This window comes from Rutilus rutilus (genome assembly GCF_951802725.1).
Source record: "Rutilus rutilus genome assembly, chromosome: 1".
Taxonomy (NCBI): Eukaryota; Metazoa; Chordata; class Actinopteri; order Cypriniformes; family Leuciscidae; genus Rutilus; species Rutilus rutilus.
In genome coordinates this window covers 25,819,126-25,833,811 of record NC_140209.1, presented here as the reverse complement: position 1 = coordinate 25,833,811, position 14,686 = coordinate 25,819,126, and the positions used below count along the sequence as shown (strand labels likewise).

At 40.3% G+C, this 14,686-nt stretch overlaps 1 protein-coding gene across 1 annotated transcript in view; it reads left to right on the top strand.

Moving 5' to 3' along the window:
• The window catches only part of LOC311277165 (uncharacterized protein), a gene marked incomplete at its 3' end in the record, with an annotated part of 36,684 nt that extends 23,275 nt beyond the window's left edge, over positions 1 to 13,409 (top strand). Inside the window, exon 8 of the mRNA XM_084387346.1 lies at positions 8,631 to 13,409. Coding sequence (XP_084243472.1) covers positions 8,631 to 13,409 — 4,779 coding nt within the window. The remainder of the gene's footprint in view (positions 1 to 8,630) is intronic.
• Between the last annotated feature and the right edge of the window lie 1,277 nt (positions 13,410 to 14,686).

Genomic DNA, 14,686 nt, shown 5'->3' with positions numbered 1-14,686 from the left:
ACTGAGGCTACATATGAAGGCCATCAGAAATGGACATGATTGCATTACATTTGTAGTATAACCACTCATCTGTTCATTGTTTTGGAAAAGCAAGTGATTCAACCTTGTTTCCTGGTACAGAAATAGTCAGTGAAAAATTCCTACCCCGAATGCACAGACTGACAGTATGTATGCAAGCTGATTAATACAAGTAGTGAACAGCTAAAATGTAAGAAAGTCCAGATGAAACGTCTCGGTTACTAAAGTAACCCTCGTTCTTGAACGAAGATGTTACATCCATACTGGCCATTCAGCGGTAGTTCAGGGCTTTGGCAGGAGGGACGTAACGTCTCTGTTTCCTCCTTCAGAGAATGAGGGTTACATCAGTAACAGAGATGCTCCCTCCAGCCACTGAACTGTGTTACGAGTGTGGCGACACAGATGCTTGCAAGCTGTAGCGTGTCCATTTGGCAACTGCCCTCACACAGTCGTAACCTACCCAGTGCCAAATTTAACAAAAGAAAAAGTGTGTGCACTGACTTGTACCTGAGCTTTAAAGGGGACTAAAACATTAAAGTAGGCCACTTAAGTCCTTGTGTCCTGTCCAGAGACTACACGTGGATATTCCAGAGGTCTGGATGAGGCCAGTAAGGCGTAACCATCAAGACCTGGGGCCGTATGTATAAAGCCACTCAGAGTAAAATTTTAGTCTTAAGTCTCTCAAAATTCTAAGAATGACGTCACTTTACTTTTATTCCTAGACTTAAGAATAAGTATGATTCATAAAGGTTCCTAAGTGTCAAGACTAGGTCTCAGCTCCTAAATTATTTAAGAGAGCTGAAGAGGTCTCCTAACCTAGTTAGGAGTAACAAGATGGCAGCAGAGAGGAGGAGGCCACGCACTTTTCAATGAAAATATGATGTATTGGAGTTACAGTAAATGATGACGGAGTTGATCAAACAATAAAAGTTTGATCATCAAGGGATCCTTTTTCGAACTGACTTTTAAGAAATTTTATAGCAATGAAATGAAAGGAAAGTAATAATTACATTGTTGCTGACTGGAAAAAAAGCAGCAGTACACCGGTGATGACTTGAGCTCATCAGTCCACTGTAAGCAGGGTCTCAATAGCACTATTGTGGCACTGACCACATCAAATACAGTAGTGGCTAAAAGTGATGTGCAGAGTTTTTATTTTGAAATTTTTAATGACCCTACAAGTTTGTTTAAACCATCAAAATATGAGGAAAATGGTGTTTTGTTCATCCCTCATATTTACATTTTTTTTAAATATATAAAAAAATAAAAACAAACTTAGCGAAGATATTTATCTGACAAAATTATTTCAAGTCAAGTAACTTTTTACAGTACAGATTGTTTCAAAGCAGCTTTACAGTGATAGCATGAAAATAATGCAACAAAGTTAGTTTGGGCTGTACAGCAGCTCTAGAAGAAAATAGTGTCATTGTGCAGCTTAAGTTAGTTCAATGATGATTCATTTCCATTGTAAAAGATCATTAGTTCTATTTAGTTCATTATACAGCCGCTCTGAGAAAACAGTGATGTCATTGTTCAGCTCAGTTTAGTTCTCAGACAATGGTGTCAATCCAGGAAGATCAATAACATTGTTGAAAAAAGGGCAAACTACAGCTACAGTTTTTTTTTAAAAAAATAAAAAGCTCAAAGGAGAAGAAAAAAATCATACATTGTCTGCAACATAGTCAGTTATTAATATTTCATTGTCCTCTCTTGTTCATTTGTTTGACAGCCTGGCTAAAAATTATGTCTGTACAATTTGGCATATTTCATTGTGTTATCACAAACAAACAATTGACTCTAAGCACAACTACACAATACACGTAAAAAATCTTTAACACATTTTTAATATTTGAATAAAGGGTGAATCTGACAATTTTTCTTTGCCTCACTTTTGGCCACTACTGTATGGCAGTTCATTGACTTTGCAAATCTCGCAGCAAAATAAAGCCACTTTAATGAGTATTTCGGGGTTTCCCTGAGTTGTTGGATCCATTGATGGAACTCATGTTTGCAGAATTGTAAATGAGGAGACACACATCAATAGAAGAGGATTCCACAGCATAAATACTAATTTGCGAAAATTTTGCACAATGCAAAGCATTTTTTTTAAATAAATTTTAATATTAAAGTGTCTTAATTAAATGATTTTATTATAATAAAATTAAATGATTGGTGTCATGCTGCAGTATTATTGCTATTGGCTGATTCAGTGGTTGAGGGCGGCCATTTTGGGTTGACATCACTGTAGTCCTTAGTTCACAACACTTAAGTGCCACTTCAGTCAGCACTTAAGAATCAGTCTTATACTTTACTGAAAGTTGCTTTTACTGTAGCTGCTTTATAAAAGTCTCCTACTCTTAGAAAAGTCCTACTCTTTACTAAGTATTTTCTGACACTTAAGTCAAAGCTTAAGACTATTCTTAAGAGCATTTCTTAGAAGTTTTATACATACGGGCCCTGCTCTTCATTTTCCCTGACTTTGCACAGCAGTCTGTGTGAGCAGGCTCCCTAGGAGAAATGCATACTTGCGTATAGGCCCTTGGGCCAGCTGTGTGCCAGTGCATCTGTGTCGAGGGTCCCCTTGGTCAGAGAATAGAACAATTAGCAGTAGGTGGACTCCTGGGAGGCAAACAGGTCTACCTGTGCATCCCCGAATCGATTCCAGATCATCTGGACCACCCCGACACAAAACAGAGCGGCGCGGGACAAATTTTAAAAGTTCATTGCGGGAGCGGGCGGGATGATGAAGGTGCACTTGCGGGTGCGGGCGGGGGGGATGATACGCTGCACTCCCGCGAATTAAATATGAGTGTAAAGTAAAATATATAAATGATTAAAGTAGCGTACATAATTTGTAGTTGTGAGGGAGATTCTGTTTGGCAGCAATAAAAACGTTTTAAGCAGCCTAAACTTGGATGTTGCTGTTTAGGGTAGGGCGGGACCTAATCTCACGCACACTTGTTTAGAGACAATTCCTTCACGTTGCTCCGTGTTCGAATTCGAAAGCTTCAAGTTCAAAATAGACAGCATGGACGAGGAAAAGAGCACCTCTAGTGCTTCAGATGTAAGCACTTCTCTAAAGAAAGGCACATTTAGGCTACTACAAAACAAATATCACGAAACATCAAATCAGACATTTGGCAGTCTTTTTCGGTTGTGCATGATGGAGAGGGGAATCAACTACCTTTTACCTGCTGCCATAAATGCCAAAAGGTGTTAACATACAACGGACACAAATCGCATTTTTTTTCCAAGACCTTTCGTGAGACAGTTCGTGAACATACATCCTGCCTGCCGTCTTGCGGGCATTTGCGGGCGGGAGCGGGACATAATATCACAGATGCGGGCGGGAGCGGGACATAATATCACAGATGCGGGCGGGAGCGGGACTAAAAATAACAAATCTTTGCGGGAGCGGGCGGGAGCGGGACTGAACACTGCGGGAGCGGGCGGGAGCGGGACTGAAAATTGTGTCCCGCGCAGGTCTCTAGATTGGAGTCTCCATTCTCTCGGGAATATGAGCTGTCGTGAGAGCGCGTAGTGAGAGCATGATTAAGCTCCCCGGGATGTGAATGGTGCGCAGCGACTTAAGTCTTTACTTACTCCAGAGGAGGAGATGGCATGTGAGTTGTGACATGCAACATGAGTGTGTTTCACTTTATTTTGATGGTCCCTTTAACACATTCTGTTGACTATAAGTAACGATGCACCTACATGTCTACTAACTCTCATTAGAGTGTTAGTAGAGTATTAGTAGACTGGTAGGGTTAGGGTTAGAATAAGTTGACATGTAGTTGCAAAGTTACTTATAGTCAGTAGAATGTATGTTGGAGGAGCATCACAATAAAGAGTTAGCAGATAATAAACAGACAATTTACTAATACTCTAATGACAGTTAGTTGACATGTAGTTGCAAAGTTACTTATAGTCCACAGAATGTTCAAAAGGGACCATCAAAATAAAGTGTTACCCATGAGTGTACCCAGCCTTGGTCATTGATGTACAAAACAGTCACAGTGTTGTTTGTGCGGACCAATAGGTCGATACTGCTGCAGGGCGAACATCACTGCCAGCAAGTCCAGGCAATTGGTATGCCAGTGCTGGCGAGGTCCTGTCCAGGAACCCGAAGCTGTACGCCTGTTGCACACAGCACCCCAGCCCGTTCTGTAACAACAACATGCCTGTTCACTTGTTCTCTCAAGGGCACTCCGGCCAGCAAGGCAAGGCAAGGCAAGGCAAGGCAAGGCAAGTTTATTTATATAGCACATTTCATACACAATGGCAATTCAAAGTGCTTTACATAGAAGAAATTAAAATAATAAAAAGAAATAAGAATAATTAAAACAGTTTAGAAAAATAAAAAATAAAATACAGTACAAACAGTCGGACGAACATTGGCACAGTGCTCATTCAGTAAATGCATAGTTAAACAGATGTGTTTTGAGTCTGGATTTGAATGTGACTACAGTAGGAGCACATCTGATCTCCTCTGGAAGCTGGTTCCAGCTGCGGCTGGCATAATAGCTAAAAGCGGACTCGCCATGCTTGGAGTGAACCCTTGGTATTTCAAGCTGATATGATCCTAATGATCTGAGTGATCTGTTGGGTTTATATTCAGTGAGCATATCTGCAATGTATTGAGGTCCTAGGCCATTGAATGATTTATATACCAGTAATAATACTTTAAAATCAATCCTAAATTTAACTGGGAGCCAGTGTAAAGACCTGAGGACTGGTGTGATATGTTCATATTTTCTGGTTCTGCTCAGAATCCTGGCGGCAGCGTTCTGTATGAGCTGCAACTGTCTTATGGTCTTTTTGGGAAGGCCAGTGAGGAGTCCATTACAGTAATCCACCCTGCTGGTGATGAAAGCATGAACAAGTTTCTCTAAGTCTTGTCTGGAAACAAAGCATCTTATTCTTGCAATATTTTTCAGATGATAGTATGCTGATTTAGTTATTGCTTTGACATGACTACTGAAACTAAGGTCTGACTCTAGTGTCACACCAAGATTCCTGACTTGATTTTTGGTTGTTTGACCCCTAGAGTGAAGGTATGCGTTCACCTTGAGAACTTCATCTTTGTTTCCAAACGCAATGACTTCAGTTTTGTCTTTGTTTAACTGAAGAAAGTTTTGACACATCCAACTGTTGACTTCATCAATGCATTGGCACAGGGAGTCAATGGGGCTATAATCGTTGGGCGATAGGGCTAAGTAGAGCTGTGTGTCGTCTGCATAGCTGTGGTAAGCAATTTGGTTCTTTCTCATTATTTGGCTCATTGGGAGCATATACAGGTTGAACAGGACTGGCGCTAGAATTGAGCCTTGAGGGACTCCGCATGTCATGGATGTCCACTCAGACTTATGGTCTCCTATACTCACATGATAACCTCTCCCATCTAAGTATGACCTGAACCATTTTAGGACTATCCCAGAAAGCCCGACCCAGTTTTCCAGCCTGTCCAGAAGTATGTTGTGATCGACAGTGTCAAATGCAGCACTGAGGTCGAGTAGTACCAGCACTGATAATTTGCCTGAGTCAGTATTTAAGCGAATATCGTTTATTATCTTTATGAGCGCTGTCTCTGTGCTGTGGTGCGGTCGGAAACCAGATTGAAAATTGTCAAAGTATCCATTCGAGCATAATAATTTGTTCAGCTGATTGAAGACAACTTTTTCAATGATCTTGCCTATGAAAGGAAGATTTGAGATCGGTCTATAGTTGCTTAATATGGTCTTATCCAGATTGCTCTTTTTCAGGAGGGGCTTGACAACTGCAGTTTTTAGGGAGTTTGGAAAACTCCCAGAGAGAAGTGAAGCATTTACCACTTCTAGAAGATCTGCTTCTAAACTGTTTAACACACTTTTGAAAAACGATGTGGGAAGTGTGTCGAGAGCGCAGGTTGATGTTTTAAGGTGCTGTACGGTTTCTTCCAAAATTTTGCCATCAATTTCTTTGAAATCAGACATAGTAACTACTTTCTCAGGTGGTTTGATCTGTCTGACCCCAGCGCAACTCAAGGATGTGCTGATCACCTTTCTGATATTATTGATTTTCTCAGAGAAGAAAGAAGCAAACTCACTGCACTTGTTGTCTGAGAGCATTTCACTGGGAATCTGGCTTGGGGGGTTTGTCAGTCTCTCTACAGTAGCAAAAAGAGTGCGTGTGTTGTTTAAATTGCTGTTTATAATATTTGAGAAGAAAGTCTGTCTAGCTTTGCCTAGTTCCATATTGAAAGCATGAAGGCTGTCTTTGTAGATGTTATAATGGACTACAAGTTTTGTCTTCCGCCACATGCGCTCTGATTTTCTGCATTGTCTTTTCATATTTTGCACTGCTGTTGAGTTTCTCCAAGGTGCCTTTTGTCTGCCACTCTTCTTCCTGACTTTCACAGGAGCAATATCATCAATTACACCTTTAACTTTTGAGTTAAAAGAATCAAGGAGAAAATCAACAGAGTCTGCAGATATGCTTGGTGTTAAAGATATAGCCTTCATAAATAGGACACTAGTGTTCTCATTTAAGCATCTCTTCTTGACAGACACAGATCTAGCTTCAGTGGCAGGAGAGATCAATATATCAAAGAAAATACAGAAATGATCAGACAGTGCTACATCCTTAATAACAATCGATGAAATGTTTAGACCCTTACTGATAAGTAAATCTAAAGTGTGTCCACGATTGTGTGTGGGTCCATGTACATGCTGATTCAGATCAAAAGTTTTTAAAACAGTTTTGATTTCTTTTGCCATATTGTTTTCTGCATTATCTATATGGATGTTAAAATCTCCAGCAATAGCAAAACAGTCAAACTCTGAGGTAATTGTTGATAACAGTTCTGTAAAGTCCTCAGCAAAGGCTGGAGAGTATTTTGGAGGCCTGTAAATAATGAAAAGTAAAATGCGTGGAGCACCTTTTAACACAATACCCAGATATTCGAAAGACAAGTAATTCCCAAATGATATTTGCTTACATTGATAGATATCTTTAAAAAGAGCAGCTAGACCCCCACCTCTCTTTACAGCTCTGCAGACACTCATAAAAGTAAAGTTAGGAGGGGCTGCTTCATTGAGGATTGTTGCACTGAAGCTGTCTTCTAGCCAGGTTTCATTTAGAAGCATAAAATCCAGGTTGTTTGTGGTTATTAAGTCGTTGACTAGAAGTGATTTATTTTTAAGTGAGCGAATGTTTAGTAGAAAGACAAGGTCTGACCAGGGGCTGAATGCACCAGGCATCAGGTCCCTGTGTTTGAATAACTGATCCCAAGAATATGCTAGAATGAGGCAGTCGTCCCTGAGCAGGGTAAGGACAACCTCCTCGCGGATAAAGCAAGGGGAAAGCTGTTATAAAGCAAGGGGAGACAGGGACAGCTCAAATGGGAGGATCTTGTACTGATATGCTCGACCCTCAAAAGAAAAACTTAGGAACAGGCAGTGTTGAGGTAAGTTTACCTTTGGCCCGTGGCCTGATTGGAGGTAGCTCGCCAAGGGGCCGTTCACATATCGTGTCTTTTGCATGCTCGAGTTAGTTATTTCAAATGTAGGTGTGTGTAAAGCGCGCTCATAATTGAAGCAACGCGCTAATTTTTTCCAGGGGCAGTGAGATGAATTTTTTTTAACTTTTCAGTATGGGGGTGCACCCAAACAATACGTGTTTTTCTCTTCTCCGTAAATAAATCTTGTAGCAGAGCTACAGCAAGCGTTTTTCGGTGGTGGAAATCCATTAGCTACAAAAACTTCATTGTCGTTGTGGAAAGTGCAGTGCATGGTTTAATAGCAACGACAGACGCCACAGGAAAATCGGACTGAATTTTACTATTAATAATAAAAGATAAGCTAATGTGCAATGTAAATGTCAGTATGTAAATGCATATTGATGCTAATTTTATTTGTTATTTGCTGGTTTTTGACATAAAACTTGGTGAATTGACTTCATTGTGTACTATTAGTACTTTTTGAACAAGATTCTGTGATAACCGTGATCATTTTGGTCACTATAATCATGAAATTTCATGCCATTTCATCTCTAGTTATGATCAGCTATGATCAACTAAAATCAACTATAATTATGTGTTTTTACAGTATAATATGCAAATATAAAAATAAAATGTAATCTCTGCTTCTGTTATTTTCTCTTACATTTAAGGGTGACATATATAGGCCTACAAAAACTATTTTAGGTCTAAAACAGTTTGAATAGTTGTTAAAAGAGAGTTATGATACATTATTTAAGAGCTTTAAGTATTGTATTACATGAGTAGCTCTCGGCCACTCTCATTTTTAAAAACTCTATAAGCTCGAAGGGGGTCTCGCCCAGGGTGTAATTCAATGTAGAACCGCCACTGACCGCAACTGCACGCTTCACCTGTGGAATCTCCATGTAACCCTTGTTGGCCCCTCCATTGAGGGTAGTGAGAGCAGAGGAGGGTGGAGAGCAGCTTCAATTAAGCCAAAAAACAACGAAACCAGAAACATAGTAACAGAATACATCAGTATATTAATGTGATGTTGAACGTGACTGACTAAATGGGAATTATAATTACTTATAATTAATAGAGTACTTGAAAACGCTGATAAATATGTATCACTGTTTTTTTTTCTATCCAACAGAGAGAAAACAAAGACATTAAACCAGGAGGAGTCAGCCCAGATCAACACATACAACAGGATAAGACCGAAAGAAAACAAATAGAGCATCTATTTCACAGACTTCATCTTGACAAGAACAAAAATACATTTAAAAGAGAAGAAGTTCTTCAGTTAACTGCACATTCATTACAGACCCATGAGTCCTGTGCTGAGGAGGAACTGGTTCTGAGTTTCATACAAAAACTACTGATGATGAACTACAGAGTAAGATACACTAATGTTAAAGATGCCAATGAACAGGTTCACACACAACAAATAGACAATGAATCAACTGAAGGCAACAGTGATAATTTCAAAAAAATATCTTTCTCTAATGAAGAAGAAAGTCAATCTGAGCAAATCCACCCGATGGATGTTCAGATGGCCGTGTTTCATTGTGCTGATGGTTTCCTGAAGCAGATGATGGTGACCAAACTGTCCCAGTGTCAGTACGCTCTGCCTTTGCTTGTTCCTGATCCATTCACACAACAGATTGAGTTTCCTCTCTGGACATTCAGACAAATCAACAAGAACTGGAAGATGAGAAACAACAACAATGAAAACATTAGTCAAACCCATCTTGTCTACAAGGCAGAAACCCCAATGGTGTCTTTCTTCAGGTTTGGCTCTGTGTCTTCATCCAAGTCTCATCTGATGAACAGTCTGATCAATGAGAAACACAACACGTTCTTCCACAGGAACTGCCCAGGCAGCAGCAGAACCAGAGTCCTGATGGATGGAGTGGTGGAGATCGCCTGGTTCTGCCCCTCTGGGAAAAACACGGATAAATTCGCTGACTGTGTTGCGTTCTGTAATCTACATGGTGATGCAGGAGACCATGAGAAACAGCTGGAGATCCTCACTGAAATGGCCTCCGTCAATGTTGTTCTTCTACCTCAACTTCCCAGGAACGAAGAAAGCCCAACAATAATCCAAAACCTGTGCACAAACAGAAAGCCACTCATTTGTCTTTTCACTGAAGATGAATCTACTGTAACTGTGATGGACAAAGGTAAATTCAAAATTGGTTTGAAGCACAGACATCTGTCAGTTGTATCTGAGGAACTCAGACAAACTATAAATGATTGTCTCTCAGAATCATCTTCCACTTTTAAACTTGAAGATGTGTCCAAACACTCAGACATCAGAGTAGATGAGGAAGATGATGATGACTGCAGGAGAGGAAGAGAAGCAGCACAGCAGATGATGAGTTTGCTGGAGGATAAAGATCTGGCAGAAATCAAAGAATCATTTGTGCCTCATCAAGGGAAACTGTGGCATCAGTGGTGTCAGAAAAACAAAGAACTAAATAAAACTCGAGGAGATGAGACAGAAATGAACATCAGCCAAAAACAAGCCAACCTGAAGCGATTACGTGAGCAGCAGCATGCATTTAACATAAGTACTTTTATACAGTTCTTTATTAATGAAATGCACTTGCATGCTGAGAGTAAGATCTATTTCCTTAAATGGCTTGAAATTGTCCTGGATGAATATATCTCACCAGATATTTCTGCACTTTATCACAAGTATGATGAAAAGTGGTCAGCAGTTTTAAAACTTAAATGCAACAATGAAAAACCTGATCAATTCAAAGCTGAACAGACAGAACTTGAGAGAATATCTGAGGATCTTCAAGCTGCAACCTTTGGTCTGGAGCACATCATGAGGGAGATCGGACAGATCTATGAATCATGTTCATCTGTGAAGAAGAGCAAGAAAGACCTGCAGTTTAACTTCTCTTCTCTCCCAAGTCATGCAGCAGAGATGATGATCTCTGGATTTCCATTGGAGCTGATGGATGGAGATGCTGCTCATGTTCCTCTGGTTTGGATCTCTGCTGTTATAGATGCACTCATTCAGAAACTGGGAGACCAGAGAGTCTTTGTGCTGTCAGTTTTAGGGATTCAGAGCTCTGGGAAATCCACCATGCTGAACGCCATGTTTGGACTCCAGTTTGCCATCAGTGCTGGCAGGTGCACCAGAGGAGCTTTCATGCAGCTGGTCAAAGTCTCAGACGAGATAAAACCAGAGCTGAACTTTGACTATATTCTGGTTGTTGATACTGAAGGTCTTTGTGCTCTAGAACTGGCTGGAAGATCAACAAGACATCAAGACAATGAATTGGCCACATTTGTTGTTGGTTTTAGTAATCTGACCTTGATCAATATATTTGGAGAAAACCCAGCTGACATGCAGTCAATTCTTCAGATTGTTGTTCAGGCCTTTATGAGGATGAAAATGGTTAGACTGAATCCAAGCTGTATGTTTGTGCATCAGAACGTTTCAGATGTCACAGGCGGACTTATAAACATGGAAGGAAGGAGACGACTACAGGAGAAACTGGATGAGATGACAAAACTCACTGCTAATGAGGAAGACTATGATGCAGAATGTTTCAGTGATGTCATTAGATTTGATGTTCAGAATGATGTGAAGTATTTTGCTCAGCTCTGGGAGGGAAGCCCACCCATGGCACCACCAAACCCAAACTACTGCGAGAACATTCAAGAGCTAAAAGAATCTATTCAAACGTATGCATCAAAGTCACATGGAATGATGCTGACACACTTAAAAGATCGTATTAAAGATCTCTGGGAGGCTTTACTGAATAAACAATTCATAATCAACTTCAGAAAATCTCTGGAGATTTCAGCCTACAGAAAACTGGAGACCGAATACAGCAAATGGACCTGGAGTCTTCGCAGTGCCATGATGGAAACTGAGAACACAGTTTACAACCAAATAGAAAATGAAGCAATCCATAAGGTTGAGGAAACTGATCTTCAAGAAGAACTGAAGAAGACAAGAGAAGAAGTGGAAAAATCAGTTTCTGAATTCTTTGAAAAGGACACTGATGCTGATATACTGATTCAGTGGAAAACATCATTTGAAATCAAAATCAAGGAGCTTCAGGAAAACATTGTGAAAGAAACAGAGAGGGAATTAAATGAGGTTCTTCAGCAGCGAGACCTGAAGAAAAAGATTGATGCTCAGAGGACACATCAAGAAAACATTCTCTATGAAAAGAGCAAAGAACTTGCCTTAAAACTGAAAGATAAAGCAAATGATGAAGAAACAGTGAAGAAAGAGTTTGATTTGTTTTGGAAACAGAGTGTGAAGAAGATCATCTCAGACACTCCTCCAATCAAAGACATTGACATAATGAGAGATGTGAGAGAGATCCTCAGTGACACCTATGGAAGTGTTTCTGTAGGCCAACATAAGGAGAAAAGTGAGTGCAGAGATATTTTTTCTGTACCAAGTTATTCAGAGTATGTACAGTTAAAGAAATCCAGGAAATGTACAGGATCAGTCACAAACACCCACAGATCAACTAAGATATTCGGTTACAATCTTTCAAGAGAAGGTGAAGCCCAAATAAGAGCATTAGTCACAGACGTTGCTCAGCATACAGACTCAATGATCATGTCATCTAACATTTCAAAGATGGGCTACAACATCAGATGTATTCAACACCTCACAGATTACATTAAGAAAAGAGTAACAGCACTTCAGGAAGGACCAGTGACATATGATTTCAAGAATGAATTCTTCAGGGATTTGGTTCTTTCCATCTGTAAGAGAGCAAACAAAATGATCACTGACCAACACAAAATGTTCAGGGATGCCAATAGTCCTGTGAAATATGATGAGAAGAAGAGAGGAGAGTACTATAGTATTTTCCAGAAATATTGTCATAAAGCAACATCAGCTGCCATTTTTGGAGAGATCATCTGTCAGAAACTTAAAGAGCCCATTGAGCAGAGTGTCTACAAGAAGACTGCCAGAGATTTGGCTGGTGAAATGAGATCAAACTGTGAATCACTGAATGGAAACCGATCAAAACTGGAGAAATACACCCTGAAGACACTGGCAGAAGAGAAGGATTTTGAAAAATACATGAACTACATTCATAATCCCAGAGATTACCTGAAGAGTTTCATCAGAGATGAAGTCAGTCGGTACATCACTGATAAGCTCAGTGTCAGTGTTTTACCCAAGATGAAGGAGAACATTGAACTCCTACAGCAGAAGATCATGAAAGCAGCGCATGAATCTACTGAACATGTTCACGTGAACACAGGAGATGTTGGTTTGTGGTTGAAGAGTTTCACACAGCAGCTCTCAGATGTGCTGATCTTCTCTGAAAAAGACTTCACTGGAGTGAAACATGACGATGTTGATGATTTCAACCTCCTAGAAGATGTGATAAGAGACAAACTTTCTGCTATAATGTCTGACATCATCAGTAGATTTAACACAACAACTTTTCCAGTAAAGCTGGACTATAAGTTCAGGCCAGATAAGCTTCTGATTGATCACTTCGGTCAGTGCTGTTGGGTTCAGTGTCCGTTCTGTAAAGCCACCTGCACCAACACCATAGAAAACCATGATGGAGATCACAATGTTTATTTCCATCGTGTTATTGGACTAAACGGGATGCATTACAAGAATACGACAAACCTGTCTACTAGCATCTGCACGTCAGCGGTGGCAAGCAGTCGATCTTTTTATCCCAATGCCTCAGATGATAATGTCCTCTGGCGAGAATACAGAAGAGCAGGAGGAGTTTATGCAGACTGGAGCATCCCCTCTGATCTCTCTGAACTGCCCTACTGGAAGTGGTTTGTGTGCGTATTCCAGAAACATCTGGAGAAATACTACAATAAAACATTTAAGGGGAAGGGGAAGATACCAGATGAATGGAGAAACTACTCAAAACAAGAAGCTTTTGAGAGTTTGGATCAATATATCTAATGGAATAGATCAAAAATGAGAGCTGTATATCTATTCTGCAATTCTTCTCAGATCAAAATAATTTGTATTACACATCTCAATACACTGGATTCAACAGACTGAAAGACAAGATTCAATTCCTCATATAGGCTACACATCTGTTAAATAATTTGACCTTTAAAAAGAAATGCCTTTTTGTGACAAAACTATAAAGCTTGAAATATCCAGAAAGGGGTATTAATGATAAAATGTTAATGGCATATACACTCACCTAAAGGATTATTAGGAACACCTGTTAAATTTCTCATTAATGCAATTATCTAATCAACCAATCACATGGCAGTTGCTTCAATGCATTTAGGGGTGTGGTCCTGGTCAAGACAATCTCCTGAACTCCAAACTGAATGTCAGAATGGGAAAGAAAGGTGATTTAAGCAATTTTGAGCATGGCATGGTTGTTGGTGCCAGACGGGCCGGTCTGAGTATTTCACAATCTGCTCAGTTACTGGGATTTTCACGCACAACCATTTCTAGGGTTTACAAAGAATGGTGTGAAAAGGGAAAAACATCCAGTATGCGGCAGTCCTGTGGGCGAAAATGCCTTGTTGATGCTAGAGGTCAGAGGAGAATGGGCCGACTGATTCAAGCTGATAGAAGAGCAACTTTGACTGAAATAACCACTCGTTACAACCGAGGTATGCAGCAAAGCATTTGTGAAGCCACAACACGCACAACCTTGAGGCGGATGGGCTACAACAGCAGAAGACCCCAATTTGGCGTAAACATAATGAGAACATGGATCCATCATGCCTTGTTACCACTGTGCAGGCTGGTGGTGGTGGTGTAATGGTGTGGGGGATGTTTTCTTGGCACACTTTAGGCCCCTTAGTGCCAATTGGGCATCGTTTAAATGCCACGGCCTACCTGAGCATTGTTTCTGACCATGTCCATCCCTTTATGACCACCATGTACCCATCCTCTGATGGCTACTTCCAGCAGGATAATGCACCATGTCACAAAGCTCGAATCATTTCAAATTGGTTTCTTGAACATGACAATGAGTTCACTGTACTAAAATGGCCCCCACAGTCACCAGATCTCAACCCAATAGAGCATCTTTGGGATGTGGTGGAACGGGAGCTTCGTGCCCTGGATGTGCATCCCACAAATATCCATCAACTGCAAGATGCTATCATATCAATATGGGCCAACATTTCTAAAGAATGCTTTCAGCACCTTGTTGAATCAATGCCACGTAGAATTAAGGCAGTTCTGAAGGCGAAAGGGGGTCAAACACA